The 19,396-nt window shown below is 38.0% G+C and overlaps 1 protein-coding gene across 2 annotated transcripts in view; it reads left to right on the forward strand.

Annotated features, from left to right (window-relative positions):
- LOC124554861 (GTPase-activating protein and VPS9 domain-containing protein 1) overlaps positions 1 to 19,396 on the forward strand; it is a 345,101-nt gene that overhangs the window by 272,138 nt on the left and 53,567 nt on the right. For both annotated transcript variants that reach the window (XM_047128529.1, XM_047128530.1), the window contains exons 23-24: positions 3,679 to 3,821; positions 3,985 to 4,098. In XM_047128529.1, the coding sequence (XP_046984485.1) occupies positions 3,679 to 3,821; positions 3,985 to 4,098 (257 nt within the window). The remainder of the gene's footprint in view (positions 1 to 3,678; positions 3,822 to 3,984; positions 4,099 to 19,396) is intronic.

Here is a 19,396-nt window from a genome sequence, read left to right on the forward strand (position 1 = left end):
AGATTTCATACGACAGAAGGCACTATCATGGTTATCCCATGCACCCTGACTACAAATTTCTAAATCCATCTGGTAATTCAACCTGTTGTGCTGCTATTCATGAACAGCATTACAGGGAGCCTCTTTCAAAAGGATAACACTTGCCCACATACCGCTGCTGTAATCCAACATTCTCTACAGTGTGTGGACATGGTGCCTTGTCCTGCTCAGTTACCAGATCTGTCTCCAATCGAGCACATATGGAACATCATCCATCGGACTAAAACTCCAGCACCATCCACAACCAGCATTAACTGTCTCTGTATTGAGTGCAAAAAGCATGGAACTCCATCCCACAAACGAACATCTAGCACCTGTACAACACAATGCACATACATTTGCATGCTTGTAACGCTGGCAGTTACACCAGGTATTAATATACCAGCATTTCGCATGTGCTGTGGCTTATATCGCACTTACATTAACATGTGTCCTTGCAATGTTAATCACTTACATTTGTTACCTAGACAAGTGTATTCCCAAAATTTCATTACTCTACATTAATTATTTTTTGGCATTGCAATTTTTTTCTGTCAGTGTATTTCTTTAGGACAATTTCATACTAAAAAACTTGTATAAGTGTGTCTGATGTTTAGTGGATCTAGAGATAGACACACTTGAAGTTAACAAATGTAGTTTACCTCACTTGAGTTTGTAGAAGATGGCTAACACTTTTGATTCAGATCTTAATAGAACAAGACCAGTTTGAAGCTGCCTGTGTTAATACAAATACTTAAGACAATGCTGTACTTTTTTACTGATTCTGAATATGACAACATGAGTTTATTCTTTTGTCTTGTAATGAAAATGGTATTGGTGTTGTGGGAGAACACTGTAAGCAAAATACTAACTGCAAAGTACCAGAATCAGGAGTGTATACTCCCCCTTCCCCCCTTCCTTGCATATCTTGGAGTTGTTGCTGTTTCCGTTCTGCATAAAACCTCAAGCTTTCAATCATTATCACCATCTGTTTTGTCGGGAACAACTTACTGTAATGGCTGCTGCTGTGGTTGCCTTATATAGCCCACGGATGGCATGCGATTGCCTGACGCATGTCATCTTGCTGTCATAATTGGTGTCACTGTCTGTGGTGGTGGCACCACAGCTCTCGTAGGAGTTTAAACAACTTGGCAAAATTCTCTGTTTCTTCTTAGTATTCAGAGCTCGGTTTCATGTACCACTAATATTATATCCATTGTCCTGGTTGAAATTGTTCTCTCACATTCTAATTTCTATGGCCTCTCTGATAATAGAATCAAAATATGTGAGAGCCTGTGACAAAACTTTTGTGTCATCAAACAGTATTGGGCGTTTCTTTGTGTGGTTTTGTTCAGTAATTTATAAACCCCAGGGGCCCTGAGATGGAGACTGTCCTTAACTATGCACAGTATCTCCTTTACCTTCTTAGATGATTAAAAAATAGGACTTATTTCTCATCTTCTCAAGACTCTGTTTTACTACATGTAGCACTGCAGATAGGAAAGAGCACAATTGGTGACTCATCGTGTGATTGTTCAATATTTTCATATTTTAGTTTCTTACAGAGCACCAGCTGTATATCCCGTGCTCCGTGAAAACTGCCTGTTATGTGCTTAAGGAACTGCTCCAAAGCTTTGATGTCACATGGCCAGTTCATAAACTTGTTATCAGTGTGATGTTAAAATGAAGAAGGGCAAAATTGAGTCGAATTCAAAGCACATTTCTCAAAATGTTCCATAAAGAAGTTGGCCACTGTTGGAGTAGTGGAGAAACCATAGCCATTCCATCGGTCATTTCATAAAATTTACCACTGTACAGGAAACAGGTGGTCATCGTAGCATACTGAAACAACTTTATAGTTTGAGGAGGGAAGTATACTTCCAATAGTTTCCATGTGTCCTCCGCAGGAACTTTTGCAAAATAGACACACCACATCCAGGCTGACATAAATTGTCATTTGCACTAGCCTGTATTTGTTTGATTTTCTCAGTGAACATCTCGGAGCTTTTAATGTGATGTTCACAGCAGCAAACTATCAGAGTCATTAACTTGGTTAGAGATTTGGCTAGCTTTTAGGAGGGAGAACCAATAATATTAATGATAAGTCTCAATAGCGTGTCTTTGTGAATTTTAGGTAATCTGTACAGCCTTGGAAGTCTAGCAGCTCCAGCTGTGAGATTTTTCATGACATTATTTGATAGACCAGAGTTCTTCAGCAGCTACACCGTTTTTCTGCTGTATGCCAGGTTAGGGTATTATCCTCCAACAGTGATGACACTTTGCTGTGATATTGATCAACATTAAATTTCACTCAGTTTTGCCCATCTTCATTTTATCATTATGTTGCTGACACATTTATGGTGTGGCCATATGGTGTTGAAGCTCTGGAGCAGATCACTGAACACATTAACAGCATATACACAAATGTCCACTTCGCTGTCGAGACAGAGAGAGAAGGAAAATTGCCATTTTTAGATGTGTGGATACAACAAAAGTCAGAGAGAGAGAGAGAGAGAGAGAGAGAGAGAGAGAGAGAGAGAGAGAGAGAGAGAGAGCTTGGCCACTGTATACTGCAAGCTGACAAACACTGATTTATATCTCAGAGCACAATGTTTCCAACATCCAGTACAGAAGAGAGAAGTTTTTTTTTTTTTTTAAATACATTGATGTATACTGTTAAAATGGATTGATGATGACTACTTGGTTTTTGAAGTGTTCCAAAAGAATGGCTACAGGACATATGATATAAAGAAGGGACTCTCCAAGAAACAGATATGTGAAAATATTGAAAAATCACATGTTGAGCCACCAATTATGTTCCTTGCTTTCTTCAGTGCTTCATCTAGTATAAAGTAAACAAGGAATCGGAACTATTTTCTGACCACCCAAGAAGATAAAGATAATGTTGCACCCAGTTAAGGAGTCTGACCCTCAGGGTCCATGAGATTTATAGTATCCTAGTGAGTGCGGGTGCAACTACACTGGCCAATTCATCTGTATCATTTCCAACCCTGGTGCGGAACATCAACAGCATATTAAAAATTGGGTACTTGAGAAATCAGCAGAGGGTGAGCACAACCTCACAAGTAAACACAAAATACTCTTTGATGAATGAATGTTTTGTCCCTGCTTTTACGTACTGGAGTATAGTAATTAAAGATGCTGTAGAAAATAGAATGTGCGCGAACAGGTTCAACTGGGACAGCATATGTAATGTTATTGGAAGTGAGCTCTCAATGCTGAGAAGTATCAGAGAAATTTGCCAAATTGGTTTCACTCGTACATGAGTAGTGGCACCACCAGTCCAGACATTGAAACCAGCTGTGGCAGCAGGACTACATACGCTAATCAATCTGCAGCCTTCCATGGGATAAATAATGCCACAACAGCAGCAGCCAAGCCAGTCACTTGCTTCTGCTAAAGATCATGATGGTAATCATCAAAAGCTTGAGGTTTTATCTGGGCATGAAAAGGTCAGAGAATTTTTTATTCAAGGGCATTGTCACGAGATTCTTCATTCTCATATGACTTCAGGAGATATTCAGATTTGATAGCTCCCACAGTAAATGACCTTATTTTTACTTTTTCAGCGGAACCGAAATGAAATTCCATCTTTATACCATTCTTGCTTGTTAAAACTTTTATTATTTTTCTTTGCAGAGGCAGTCATCAATTCAGAAAGAAAATGAACTTGTATCATTCCTGCAATTACAGTTGGCTGAAGCTATAAATCTGCAGGATCGTTCTCGTATTTCTCACCTTCATGAAACATTAAGATGTATTAAACTTTTTGATGAAGAAGGGTAGGTTTCCATTTTATGAGTTGAAATTACTGTTTTGTTAAACATTAAGAGTCTTAACCATGTACTGTCACAGAGAATGAAAAATATTTTCTCTTTTTGAAAAGCTTACCACTGGACAATAATTTCTAATAATTGTCTTGTACTCATCTCTTTTTTTGCGTAGGTGTCGCAGATTGTTTAGATCTCTTCGGGAAGATTACCGCAAGCGTTCACCGTATATTGCATACCTAATAAAATGTCGGCAGAGTCTACTGTCAACACTGACACATGTTCGGAGGTAAAAAAAAAAAAAAAAAAGAGACTTGTCTCTTTCCCAGTCTGGAACTTGCAGCTTTTTCCATGCCCATACCTGCCAACTCTCCCAATTAAGGTGGGAGTCTCCCGATTTTTCACGTTTTCTCCCATTTCCTTCCATTACCCAATTTTTAGTTAAATGTCATCAAACTGAAGGCATTTGATTTAGAAACCCACTATTCAAGTTTGTGCCACCAGTCGGAAGTCCTTTGCTCATTAGTCAATAGTCTTGTTTAATTGATATACATATTGAAGTTCCTAGAAATGAGAGGATGTCGTGTGCATCCTGTATATTGATTGTTGTTATTTCTGCTGCTCCCCACACATTTTGTAGTATATATTCTGTTATTATTAGAGGTGTTTTCATGGTCTGGTTGGATTTGTGTTTTTGTGTGTTTATTGTGTTTAATTGAAGACTCACGTTATCCATCTTTTTTTTCGTAATGGCAACAACAAAAAAATCAGTTTTCTAACAGCAGTATCCGGAACCATTACCATGCGTTATAGAGAGTACGAAAGGTCCATTGTTCACATTTTGTACAGTTAGCCAATGTGACATTTGTTTGTCGCATAGTGGGGAAAAGTGATATTTAAAAACATGTGGAAATCGAAAAGCATCGTGAAAAGGTTACATATGTGAATAGCAATACAAAACTGAAATTCGGTGATAAAATTGAAAGTGAGATAGCAATATAGCAAAAAAATACAGCTTCCAAGGACAAAAACTGTAGCAGCTATCAGAGAAATGCTACAAAGGAAAAAGAAGAAATAATAGAATATTATAGAGATTTGCCATTCTCTAGTTAAACAGATGGTAGTATCAAAGGTGGTTCCAACCTATATTCCCATTGCTGTTACGACCAAAAATAATTGAAAGCAGCTTATCATCTCTCCTGAACTTACAGGGGGATTTCAGTGGTATCAGCACAGGAACACTTGTTCTTAACACTCCGAAGAACTGTAATATTCCTTTCAATAACAGTTTGATCGTGTGTTGTGATAATGAACCTGTAATGGAATGAAGAATGGAGTTGCATGTGTGTTGAAAAGTGATGTGATTAACCTGTTTGTTGTTAGATGTCCTTAAAATTTGTTAAGTTTGGCTGCAAAAGAGGGAGCTACATGTTTGCCATTCCAGATCGATGATTATGTACTGGACATATACTATTTTCTGCAAAATAATACAAAGAGAAAGGAGAAACTGAAAAAAAATTTCATATGATGGTGAGATGAAAATTTTGATGCATTTGTGCACCCATTGGCTTTCTGTGAGCAAATGTTTAATTTGGTATTGAAACGAATTGTCGTATGGCGAGAGCCTCCCGATGGGTGGACCTGATCACCTGGTGCAAGTCTTTTCAGGTGACACCACTTCGGCAACTTGCACATCGATGAGGATGAAATGAGGATGATGAAGATGACACAAACACCTAGTCCCTGAGTGGAGAAAATCTCCAACCCAGCCGGGAATCAAACTCGGCCCCCTCTGCATGACAAGCCGGCGCACTGTCCACTCAGCTACAGTGATGGACAATTTGGTATTGGAACAGCGGAAGCCTTTGTTGAGCCTACTCAATTGTGAAGTGAAATCTGTTAAGGGTGATCAGCTTTTATGTCTCCAAAACTTATATTCTGAAGGTGAAAGGATCACCAATTTAGAGTAGTGCCTCTTCAAGAAGAAGAGCTGTTGAATTTGCAAGTTCCATGTTCTTATACATCCAAAACATCTTAACAGGATTCCTCAATTAAGTACAACCTGCCCTGTGAAGAAAGGATTTTTATGTTCCTGTCATCAGATTTAATTAAGGCTCTATGTTTTTGTCAAATGTTATACCTGCATGTAATTTTACAGTCAGGTGTGCCTCGCATCTATTTACAGCAAGATCTGTGGTGGATACATTTAAAAATATTTAATGTCTTAATTTGTACAACCTTCAGTGGTAAAATTTTTATCTCTTTTAGAGGTTGATTACCACAGTGGAAGAAACCAGAAAGAATGAAATTTGTGATTTGGACATTGGTAGTTGTACTTCGCAACTTGTGGATCATCTCAAGCATGCTGAGAAGAAGGAATTCCCATGTGTATGAAAATATTTCATTGTCACATGTGGCTACATGGTCCAAAATACCCACCAAAGAGTGAAATGCCAAGGAATACAAAAGTTGTGCAAATTAGGTCTGTTTCCCATACATCGTTTTCTTCTGAAGTATTTTGTGGAAAAGTTTCTGGCGTTGTTGAATGCAGATGCAGGTAAACAGCATGAAGCCATGGACAAATTACAGTCCTAGTTTTATGCATTTAGGATATATGACCTACTGCATGAAATCTGAAAGGAAGAGAGAATTGATATGCAGTGGTCCCTGATAAGAAAATTAAAAAGTAGTGATGGGATCTTAAAATTTTCCAGCTTAGTACATGTTATGTTCTAAGTATTTTAAGAATCCCTCGGAGTAATGCTAAATGTGAGAGGATATTCAGTCTTGTGACTAAAACAAGAACACAGTTTAGGTCGTCTACTGGTAATGAAAATTTGGAGAGATTGTTGACAGCAAAATCAAGAATAAAGGGTGACCACTTTCAGCAAACCTTGAACAAAGAATTTCTGAGAAAGACAGAATCTTCAATATGTAATTCCTTAAATCAATAAAAATATGTTTTGAACTGCTCGGTGAAAAGATAATAATGCCTCTGTGCTTTTATCTTTTCTCCATCCTCACCATGTGTCTGACATTTCATTAAGGAATGAATTGAATTATAAATTTATTAAATAAGTGGAACACTACTTTGTTATCTGAAGACATTTTAGGAGTGAAATACTTTGTTTGATAATTGCTTTAGTTTGTCAGTACATATACATAATCATTCAGTTTCTGCAGTAAGTTTTCTACTGCAGAAGGAGCTTCTCCTGTAAGAAAAAGGTACTGTACATGTTCTTATGATTGTTTGTACTTCACTTGATATTTAAGTATAACTGAATATTAATAGACTACATAGCGAGAGTAATTGTACAGATTTCTTTAATTGTGACTTTAGTTTTTCTGTGGTTTTTGTAATCGACCTTATGTTAATGCTGAAACTGTCATTTTAATACAGGCAAATTCCATCTTCAAAGGGAAGATTCTTCTGCTCTTAATCACCTATTTAATTTAAACACATAGAGATAAATTCATTTTCATAGGAAACTTACAGAATTAGGGAAACATCCAATTCCATTCATCTGCTTTGACCCATGATGTCATCAATATGGCGGTAATGTCATCTTTCAGCATATACAAAATGGTGACGATATCGTCACTACATACACATTACAACAGTGCGAACAAAAATAAAGATGACACAAGAATATCTCACTCCAACAATGAAATGAAAGTAACGTGACAGCTGTGGGAAATATGGGGGTTTAGGACAGGGACAAGGTAAATGTATAACAGTATGAAACACCGCACTGTCAAAAAGAAAAAAAAACTCAACTTACAACATAACACTACAGCCACAAAACCAGCGGGAATTGTACACTTCACGCAAGCTGTGTAGCTCAAGCCAAGCACGCAGTACCAACAGCCGACACCTACAACTCTCAAAAGTGGAATAAGACATTTCCCTTGACCTGTATACCTCAAACATGGCTGCTCTCGATACCTACTGGCAAACCACTAATAAAGAAGCCACAACCACAAACTTCATACACCTACATAACTCACAGAACCTCAACATATTGAAAACCCATATTCACTAGATTAGTTACAACACAACCAAAATACCATAAATATAAAACAGACAAAACATCAAAATTACTATAGAATAAAATCAAAACAAAAATTACTTAGCAACAGAAGCCTCTGACAAAATCACCTAAATTGGCTGCCACCACACCACAAAAGGGAAAAAAGCATAACAACTCCCTGAAAACAAAGCAAACACTTCAAAATCCACGTTACGGTACTGACTGCCTAGGCTCAAATAAACACACTTCACCTCAGTGATAACCAAAACTAAAATGAATCCAATACCACATGTTAAATTCATCACTTCATCAGCCATCACCAGAGGGGGAGCATCAAATACAACTACATAATGTCTAAAAACACAAACCAACTCAAAAACATTGCACCATATGACATCACACACTACACCACCATTATGTGACATGTCAAAGCAGGCGGGTGGAATTTGATGCCTACAATGATCTAAAACTTAGTTCTTTAGTGTATACATATACAATAGTATTACTCATTATGTAACACATCCCAGATTTTTAGTTGTCACAATGATGATACACAAAAGTGGTGTGCTTTACCAAGCAGCAGTTTCACAAGCTTTACATTGCTGCTTCATGTACTTGGCTGTTGCATGACATTAACAAGAAAATGTCTGCACCTTCAGCAATAGCATTGTGAGGAATCTTAATTCTGTCTCTGCCTTCCTCGTCATCACTTTCATTGTTGCTTTCCTGCTCACTTTTATTTTTTCATCTGTTAATGTTTCATCTGTCTCTCGATTTTCCTCATTCATCCACTTACCAGCATCATCTTCATCAATTTCTCGTCCTCCTGGAGACTTGCAGATCATGCCAACGTACAAAGTGTCAGCACTTGATTCTGAATTAGCTGACTCATTGAACAGAATCAAGGCTGTCACATTGGGTGGAAGAGAGAGTGCTTGAATGCCATTGGATCTTAGTCACATAAGAAGGATCACTGGGAGCCTTGTCAATTATAAGGAGAGCTTTCAGTGGAAGATTTTTCTTCTTCAACTATTCGCCCACAGCTGGTACAAATATTTCATGGAATCACTAAGAAAATCTCTCTCTGTCCATCCATGTTTTCTTCCGAGCTTAATTTTGCACTGGTCATGTGTTTCTGCCAGTGTTGAAAACAGTGTGGATGTTGGTGGTCCCCAATAGTCATAAGTGTTAGATCATGGCTCTCATTTGCCATTGATGTTATGTGCTGTTTCTGTTGCTTGTTCTTGGCAGCTAATGTTTTTGAAGGAGGGAGTGTATAAGAGAGCCACTTAATCAGCATTGTACAACAAGGCTTTAGCAGTTTAATATTCTTTTATCTTCCGTATCTCCTTTACAAACTCTACTGTATTTTTGTCAATAGCTGAACAACTTTCCCTGGTGACTGTCAGCTGCCACACACCATTTCGTGGGTTCTCCCCCGACCCACACCCTCTGAGTTTTATAGCCAACCCTCACTTGCAGCAGAAAGTTACTGCCACCAGTTTGTTTTTTAAATGAAACTGATTTTTCTTTTATTATCAGGCCACTGACTGAATTCCCTTACTGTGTTGTGTGAATGATCTTTAAACAGCTACATCCAGTTATTCAGTCTCTCACTTTCTCATAACCTTCTGTTTTTCCATTTGGGTTGTATACTGTTGAATATCATCGTCTTTCTTTTTGATGTCATAAGTAGTTGCTTATCCAACATTGTACTCAGCAGATGTGACTTTCTGCAAAGAACCTCAGTTCAGAGTATCTTAAATTTTGAATTTTGCTTGAGAGCTAATGTAACATGTTTCTTTTTTAGAAGCAATGATACTGTCAAATGTTTTTTTATTCCCGTCTTTGATCACAATATCAATTCTTTAGACCATGACCGGTTTCAGTCCGTAATGACCATCCTCAGATCTACAATATACAAATATATACACCTAGTGAGCAGTGTGTCTTTCAGCATAATACAGCAATACGTATCACAATATACTATCATACAGCCAGGGAAATGTACAGAAACAAAACTGTAAAACGTACCTTTTTTACACCATGTCCTAGAGTGATAAGGCCATAATGGCATCGTCAAAACATATAAATATAATCAGCACAGCATTGTCACATAGATCTGAAATAAGGTGTAGAATAGGCCACATCGTCCACATCGTCATTATTGCAACTGGCTACTGAAGTACAGTAGCTCCCAGAAACCTGTTTGCCTACATCCTCCCTAGATGTCGCTACTGTGGGCATAGATGTAGTCACCATTTACACAAAAACATAATCTGATAAAAACACATTAGGTAAAATACATGTAGCAGACTTTTAAAATTGATAACTATCATAGAAACCAATTTTGATACATTAAAAGACGAATACAGTAATTCTTCTAATGCCTTCAGTCACGAGAGTCGTATCTTAAAAAATCTTAATACAAAGTTTAAAAAAGAGAAGGCAATGGTCATTCGCACAGACAAAGGTAATACAGTGGTCATTATATATGAAGAGGACATTAAGAAAAAGGAGGAATTCTTCTATGAAAATGAAATAATAGAAGTTCACAAAGACCCAACACAGAAGTTCCAAATAGGTTTACGGAAAAATATAAACAGCTCCTAATTTCTGCTTAACGTTTACATAAAGAAATGGCTAAAATTGATTAATCCTAAGCTCCCCCAACTGATATCACAGGTTAAGATACATAAGAAAGGAAACCCAGTCCGTCCACTTGTTAACAATTTGTCATCACCATGTTGTAAATTAAATAAGTTTCTTAACAACAAACTGAAAGCAATGTACACTTTCTCTACCAATGTTTGGGTGACAAACAGTTCTGACCTTGCTAATGTGATTAAAGATATACATATTCCAAATAATGTGACACTAGCTTCCCTAGATGTAAAAAAACCTCTACAGTAGTGTCCCGATAAAGGAAATGATTCAGATTATTAAATGTAATCTGCTAACTCATAACAAGATTAGTACTGCAGAATACACAGAATTAATAGAAATTTTAGAATTTGCGTTAACTTATAAATATTTTACATTCAATGGCAAAATATACCAACAAAAACATGGTCTTGGGATAGGTAACAGTTTGGCTGGTACGTTAGCAGACATTTTCATGAACAACTTAGAATGTAAGTTCTTTGCTATGTTTCCATGACTGAAAGACAAGACTATATATTACAAACTTTATGTCAATGACGTCCTGTTACTCTTAGAGGGGGACGAGAATAAGGTTACCACATTTGTTCAAGCCATGGCAGCATGCACCAAAAAATAGCGTTTACTACAGAAATAGAAGAAGCAGGCTCCATTAACTATTTAGACCTTACAATTAAGAAGGTTGATAACAGACATAAATTTTTGATTTTCAGAAAGCCTGCATGTACAGGTACTATTATCAGAGCCAGTTCATGCCATCCGCCACGATATAAAAGGGCCTTTTTCACCTCTATGATCCACTGACTTTTTAGATTACCATTGGCCAACAATGAAATATGCCAAGAACTTAGTATATTAAGGCAAATTGCAGTAGCCAATGGTTTCTCAGCTAAAGATGTTATGCGCCCATACAATAGGATAAAAAAACAGAAAGTAAATAGTAGGCAGACCCACAATTATTTAGAAAAAAGAAAGAATAAAGAAAACCTGAAACTATTCCAATTAAATTTTACAGAAAAATGTCGCAACAAATAGAAAAGTATTAGAATAAATCTAAGGTTTGATGTGGTTTTCAAGTTAACAACACTCTGAAACTCTGTGTAAAACATAGTTTGAGTAAAGATGCCGATAAATTTGATGGTTCTTGGGTTTACAAGATCATTTGTAGTAGTTGTAACAAATTTTACATCGGTCAAACTGGCCGTTCTTTTAAATTAGATTCAGGGAGCATTTGCAGGCACATAACAAAACTGCATTGGGAATGCTTTTGGCAGAAACCGGCCACACTATAGGCAATATCAAGAGTTGTGTGCGTATTCTACACAGGGCAGAGAAGGGTCACGTTCTCGACTTGTTGGAGAAGTTGGAGATTTACAAAGCCAAAAGCATGAGCCCACTAGGGTACTCAGTGGACAAAGCGATTTTGTGCCCAGCGCCCATTTTGCTTTATTTGATAACGTACTACGATAACCAAATAATGCCTTGCGTGTTTATACATAGCCTTACTTGATGATTTATGTCGAGAACAGTAGGCATTTACCTTACTTCCATACATTAGTCACTCTAATCCTGTAACTGATTGTGTCCTACCTATTCATGGAATGTCTAGCCAGACTATATACTTTTATTTATTGACTGTTAATATGTTGTTTCAATGTTTTCTGTGGGAGACATATCACATTGTATGTAAAGCCCTCTAGTGGTTAAGTTCTTACATAACATCCCGGCAGCTGACCCAACAGAGGGCACTGATCATTGATCTGTCTTTTTTTCAGCTTTCATATAGACATTTTATCATTCATAGGCAATTTATAGGTTGCTACAGGCAATGTATTACATATATTAATTGTTGACCGTAAATTCACTATAAAAAGGGTCGGTCCTATTCTCTTCATATATTTCCTTTTAATAATTTTATATGGGTAACTGTATTTGTCTTTTAATGTATCACAATTGGTTTCTATGATAGTTATCAATTTAAAAGTCTGCTACATGTATTTTACCTTATGTGTTTTTATCAGATTATGTTTTTGTGTAAATGATGACTACATCTAAGCCCATAGTAGTGACATCTAGGGAGGATGTAGGCAAACAGATTTCTGGTAGCTACGGTACTTCAGTAGCCAGTTGCAATAATGACTATGTGGATGATGTGGCCTATTCTACACCTTATTTTAGATCTATGTGACAATGCTGTGCTGATTATATGTTTTGACGATGCCCTTATGGCCTTATCACTTCAGGACTTGGTATAAAAAAGGTATGTTGTACTGTATTTTATCTGTACATTTCCCTGGTTGTATGATATTACATAGTGATATGTATTGCTGTATTGTGTTGAAAGACACACTGCTCACTAGGTGTATATATTTGTGTACTGCAGATCTGAGGATGGTCATTACGGTCTGAAACCGGTCATCACCTAAAGAATTGATATTGTGATCAAAGACTGGAATAAAAAAACATTTGACAGTACTGGATCACTGTTTGTATACCCAACTATGTCGCAGTTGGTGCAATGGTACTGAACTGGAAAGAAAGCCACCATTTCAAATATGTATAACACTGCTTAACTTGACAATTAACGAACAACATTGTTGTGCACCTCATTTCTGCATGAGCGACCAGAGGCCGGGTTAGGGAGAGTTCAGTGTATTTGGATAAATAGAGCGGAAGAGTACTTAGAAAAATGAAAGTGAGACGGATTATACTTAAGTATGACTAAAAGTAATCACCCATTATGATTTTTCACAATATATTGTAAGAAGTGTATTGAGTAAACAGCCATAATAAAAAGCATAGACAGAGATTTTGCTTTGCCATGGTTCTCCCAAATCATTCCCGGCAAAAACCAGTATTGTTCCCATAATAATAATTACTATTATTGGCTATGTTTATTTCAACTGTTTCTCCATTCTTTTCCTCCGCATTTCTGTTATGAATTGTCAGTGTTCCTCTCTCCTTTCGTCTCACCAAGTGGCTCCAATCTTCTTGCAGTTTTCGTGGAACCGATTGGAATCTCGAAATTTATTCCCGAGTGGCAGCCGTTCCTCAGTATCTTTCAGAGTAATGTGGAGTTTGTCTGTCTCCCTTCCAATTTCTTTGCTCTATGTGTTACCAATTTTTAATTTACTAAAATAAGTGAACTGTCTTTTTCTCAGTCTGTTGGCGTTTGTCCTATGATTGTGGCTATAGAAAGTTATTCATCTTTTCCAAAGCATGCATGTAATTTTTTGTGTTGTGTTTTCTCTTTAACTGGTTCCAAAATTTCCTTATAGTATTTCTTTCTGTGATTTCCACTCCTTCCATCACAGCCCCCACTGTAGAGTACTGTCTGAGTTTAGCATTGAGGGATATTGATTTCTTAAGTTATATACTGGTACATCCTTAGTGATGTAAATGATGTTTTCCCCTCATTAACTCTTGCTTTAATGCCTTCTTTCTCCAAAATGTCGTGTTCAGTTGCTTCTCCTACATACTTGACTTCTTATTGTTCTATCAATTTTTTCCACATTTATTCATTATCTTGGGAGCTGCCTTAATGTTTGCCATAAATTTGTCTTCTCAGAGTAGATTTCTTGTCAACCTGTTGTTTGAGCAGTTCTATTGGTCGAGTGACTGATTCTATTGAGCCTGAAAAAATAACAACCAGGTCATCTGCAAAAGTTAGTTAATCTATTAGTAAACGGTGACTTTTGTAACCTAGTCTAACTTCCTCGTTGATTTGTCTTTGTCCTGATGAGATACTCCATTCTCTTATGTCTTTTCATGGAAAACAGTTAAATAGCAGTTGGGAGAGACCATCTCCCTGTCTGACTCCAATTTTAATTTCAAAACATAGAAATTCCGTTACAGGATAAGTAGGTGTTAGTATTTTCTTAAATAGACCTGCAGTTATACTGTCTAAACCCAGTTCGTTATTTCAAAACAGTGACTTCCTATAGCTTTTCTTAAGTTAACAAAAGTGATTATGAAATTTTTAGATCTTCTTTTCATGTACATTATTACTGACTTTAAGTTGAGAATCTACTCTGAACATGATCTTTTATTTATTTATTCATTTTTTTTTTTTCCTTAAACCATATTGGTATTCACCAATTAATTTAGGGATTGAGTTGTTGTGCCATAGTTAATAATGCTATCAATAACATTTTGTAGGTAACTGGTAGGAGTGAAATGCCTCTGCAGTTGTTCACATCGGTTTTATCCCTTGCTTTGAGCAGGGAGTGGATCAAGCCTGTGTTCAAAATTCTCGTATATTAACTAAATATTTTGGATGATTTCAGTCAGCTTATCCAGAAATTTGTTATTCAAATATTTTTTAAGTTCTACTTGTGTGGAATCCTCCCCAGGTGCTTTATTGTTTTTGAGGGATTTGATAATTTCCCGGGTTTTCTCTTGCATTGGGAGATAGGACATAAGTATTGAATGTATTCTTACGTAAAAGTAAACCCGTCATGATGTATTTGTTTTAATTGGTTTGTATCATAATTTCTCTTAGTATTTAATCTTGCCCGTGTGTGTGTGTGTGTGTGTGTGTGTGTGTGTGTGTGTGCGCGCGCGCGCGTTCGTTCATTCATTCTTGTCTTTATTCCATTTCTGCCATTCATTTTATCTTCTTGTGTCTTATTACTTCATCTCATTCCAAATTCCACCACACACATCATTTGATTTTGGTCAAAAGAATTGTTTATTTTGCTGTTTGAACAAGATAGTGTTTCATTTGTTTTCAGTTATTTAGATTTTTTGTTTCCAGATTACCACTGTAGTTCCTCCTTTGTTTTAATTTTTCAATGTAATATTTCAGAGTCCTTGGTTTGGTTTGTCTCTTTGTATTTCTTGGTTCAGATCTAACTTTGACTTTAGGTAGCTAGTGGTCAGAATTTAGCTCAGTATTTCTTATTACCTTAATGTTCTGGATTTCTTGGGAGGATTTTTTGTATAGTTGAACGTGATCTATTTGAAATTCACGTAAATTGAGATTTGGAGAGCTTCATGTTTTCTGGGGAGATGCTTAAAGGCAGTAAATTTCATTATTAGGTTGGTTGGTCTGCTGAGTTCGGCTAGTCTTTTGCTGTTTCTATTTGTTGTTTTGTGGCTGGGAGGCTCCTTGCAAAGTTCCTGAATTTTCTGCCTCTGCCCAATTGTGCATTTAAATCCTCTAGCAGTATTATTGCGTGTTTCTGTGCAGTTGTTGTGGTAATTTCTTCAAGTTCTTTCCAGAATGTATCTGTTTCTTCTCTGTTTGTTTCATTAGCCTGGTTGAATGGCCTGTGGGATTAACTATTGTATATACTGTACCTTATATGTGCCTTTGAAGGAGAACATGGATATTCTGCCATTACATCACTGGAAATCTATTATACAATCTAAAATTTCGAAACTGACACTGAGGATTGTTCCTAAATGTGGAACATATTTTGTAACAGTTTTTCCCTATTTTTTTCCTTTGAAAATTCTGTAGCCCTTTTCCAAAAGTGAATTTATGTGAACTCCTGCCAAGAAATTCTTCAAATTGTGGCTGATTTTGTTGTGCCTGTTTCCAGAAAGCTCCGAATGTTTCCAACGTGCTGCTGCAAGTTCTTCAGTATCCCACGACTTGCTTATTAAATGGTTCAGTTTTACATTTTGTTTATATAATGATAATTGTTTAGACAAAAGCTTTTATCAGTAAGTTAACTAGATTCTCAAAAAGTCCAATGAACTTCTCTATAGGTATTCTGCACTATTACCTTCTTCAATTGCCAACAGAGCAAAGTGCTATAGACTTGTCACAGTTAGCTTTGGGAAAACACTGGTGTCCGATATTACCACTGGTAATTTTTTTAATCTTTATATTGACCAATGAGGATATCATAACTACTTCAGTTCCCTTCTTTCTTTGTTGCTTCCTATTTTTCCAGTGCTCCCTAATCTTCTTTACATTGTGTCTTTTCGTTTCTTCTGTCCATGTTCTCTATTTCGCAATTTTTCTGTCTAGAAAGTTTTCTAAATTTAGTATGTTATTTCTAAAAAGGTTATTTTCTGTTATTTTGAATTCTTTGATTTGTTTCTTTCTAGTTCTTTTCTAATTTTTTCAATCCACATTGTTGTCAGTATGTTTTTCCAGAAATACTAGAATATTACACTACTGGCCACTAAAATTGCTACACCAAGAAGAAATGCAGATGATAAACGGGTATTCATTGGGCAAATATATTATACTAGAACTGACACGTGATTACATTTTCACGCAATTTGGGTGCATAGATCCTGAGAAATCAGTACCCAGAACAACCACCTCTGGCCGTAATAACGGCCTTGATACGCCTGGGCATTGAGTCAAACAGAGCTAGCTTGGATGGCTGTGTACAGGTACAGCTGCCCATGCAGCTTCAACACGATACCACAGTTCATCAAGAGTAGTGACTGGCGTATTGTGACGAGCCAGTTGCTCGGCCACCATTGACCAGACGTTTTCAATTGGTGAGAGATCTGGAGAATGTGTTGGCCAGGGCAGCAGTCGAACATTTTCTGTATCCAGAAAGGCCCGTACAGGACCTGTAACATGCGGTTGTGCATTATCCTGCTGAAATGTAGGGTTTCGCTGGGATCGAATGAAGGGTACAGCCACGGGTCATAACACATCTGAAATGTGACGTCCACTGTTCAAAGTGCCGTCAATGGGAACAAGAGGTGACCAAGACGTGTAACCAGTGGCACCCCATACCATCACACTGGGTGATACGCGAGTATGGCGATGACGAATACACGCTTCCAATGTGCGTTCACCGCGATTTCGCGCCAAACGTGCGTGCGACCATCATGGTGCTGTAAACAGAACCTGGATTCATCCGAAAAAATGACGTTTTGCCATTCGTGCACCCAAGTTCGTCGTTGAGTACACCATCGCAGGCGCTCCTGTCTGTGATGCAGCGTCAAGGGTAACCGCAGCCACGGTCTCCGAGCTGATAGTCCATGCTGCTGCAAACGTCGTCGAACTGTTCGTGCAGATGGTTGTTGTCTTGCAAACATCCCCATCTGTTGAGTCAGGGATTGAGACATGGCTGCATGATCCATTACAGCCATGCGGATAAGATGTCTGTCATCTCAACTGCTAGTGATACGAGGCCGTTGGGATCCAGCATGGCATTCTGTATTACCCTCCTGAACCCACGATTCCATATTCTGCTAACAGTCATTGGATCTTGACTAACGTGAGCAGCAATGTCATGATAATATAAACCGCAATCGCGATTGGCTACAATCCCACCTGTATCAAAGTCGGAAAGGTGATGGTACGCACGTCATCTTCGTGGTGTAGCAATTTCAATGGCCAGTAGTGTAGTTTCATTAGCCTGTACTCATTCATTCAGAAGAGTTGTCCAAAGAAAGTTAATCATCGTTTTACCATTACTTCTGATATCTTCTATATATTTTTGTAGAATTCCTTGTTACTTTTTATTTTCCAACCATTTATAGTTTGTATGCTCCCATTATTTTCCTAATAATTCATCTTTCAAGCATCTGTATCCTGTGCAGCTTATGGTTCATTGTTAAGAACTAACATGAATATAAAGATCATCATCTTATCATTGTGTCATTGTGTTTTAGTTTTGTTTAGAGAGAGAGAGAGAGAGAGAGAGAGAGAGAGAGAGAGAGAGACATTGAAACATTCCACGTGGGAAAAATATATCTAAAACAAAGATGATGTGACTTACCAAACGAAAGTGCTGGCAGGTCGATACACACACAAACACACACACAAAATTCAAGCTTTCGCAACAAACGGTTGCTTCATCGGGAAAGAGGGAAGGAGAGGGAAAGACGAAAGGATGTGGGTTTTAAGGGAGAGGGTAAGGAGTCATTCCAATCCCGGGAGCGGAAAGACTTACCTTAGGGGGAAAAAAGGACAGGTATACATTCGCACACGCACACATGTCCATCCGCACATACACAGACACAAGCAGACATTTGTAAAGGCAAAGAGTTTGGGCAGAGATGTCAGTCGAGGCTGAAGTACAGAGGCAAAGATGTTGTTAAAAGACAGGTGAGGTATGAGCGGCGGCAAATTGAAATTAGAAATTAGCGAAGATTGAGGCCTGGCGGATAACGAGAAGAGAGGATATACTGAAGAGCAAGTTCCCATCTCCGGAGTTCTGACAGGTTGGTGTTAGTGGGAAGTATCCAGATAACACGGACGGTGTAACACTGTGCCAAGATGCGCTGGCCATGCACCAAGGCATGTTTAGCCACAGGGTGATCCTCATTACCAACAAACACTGTCTGCCTGTGTCCATTCATGTGAATGGACAGTTTGTTGCTGGTCATTCCCACATAGAAAGCTTCACAGTGTAGGCAGGTCAGTTGGTAAATCACATGGGTGCTTTCACACGTGGCTCTGCTATTGATCGTGTACACCTTCTGGGTTACAGGACTGGAGTAGGTGGTGGTGGTGGGAGTGTGCATGGGACAGGTTTTACACCGGGGGCAGTTACAAGGGTAGGAGCCAGAGGGTAGGGAAGGTGGTTTGGGGATTTCATAGGGATGAACTAAGAGGTTACGAAGGTTAGGTGGACGGCGGAAAGACACTCTTGGTGGAGTAGGAAGTGTGTGTGTGTGTGTGTGTGTGTGTGTGTGTGTGTGTGTGTGTGTGTGTGTGTGTGTGTGTGTGTGTGTGCGCGAGTGTATACCTGTCCTCTTTTCCCCCTAAGGTAAGTCTTTCCGCTCCCGGGATTGGAATGACTCCTTACCCTCTCCCTTAAAACCCACTTCCTTTCGCCTTTCCCTCTCCTTCCCTCTTTCCTGATGAAGCAACAGTTTGTTGCGAAAGCTTGAATTTTGTGTGTATGTATGTGTCTGTTTGTGTTTCTATCGGCCTGCCAGCACTTTCGTATGGTAAGTCACATCATCTTT

The sequence above is a fragment of the Schistocerca americana genome, chromosome X (genome assembly GCF_021461395.2).
Source record: "Schistocerca americana isolate TAMUIC-IGC-003095 chromosome X, iqSchAmer2.1, whole genome shotgun sequence".
In the NCBI taxonomy this organism is placed as follows: Eukaryota; Metazoa; Arthropoda; class Insecta; order Orthoptera; family Acrididae; genus Schistocerca; species Schistocerca americana.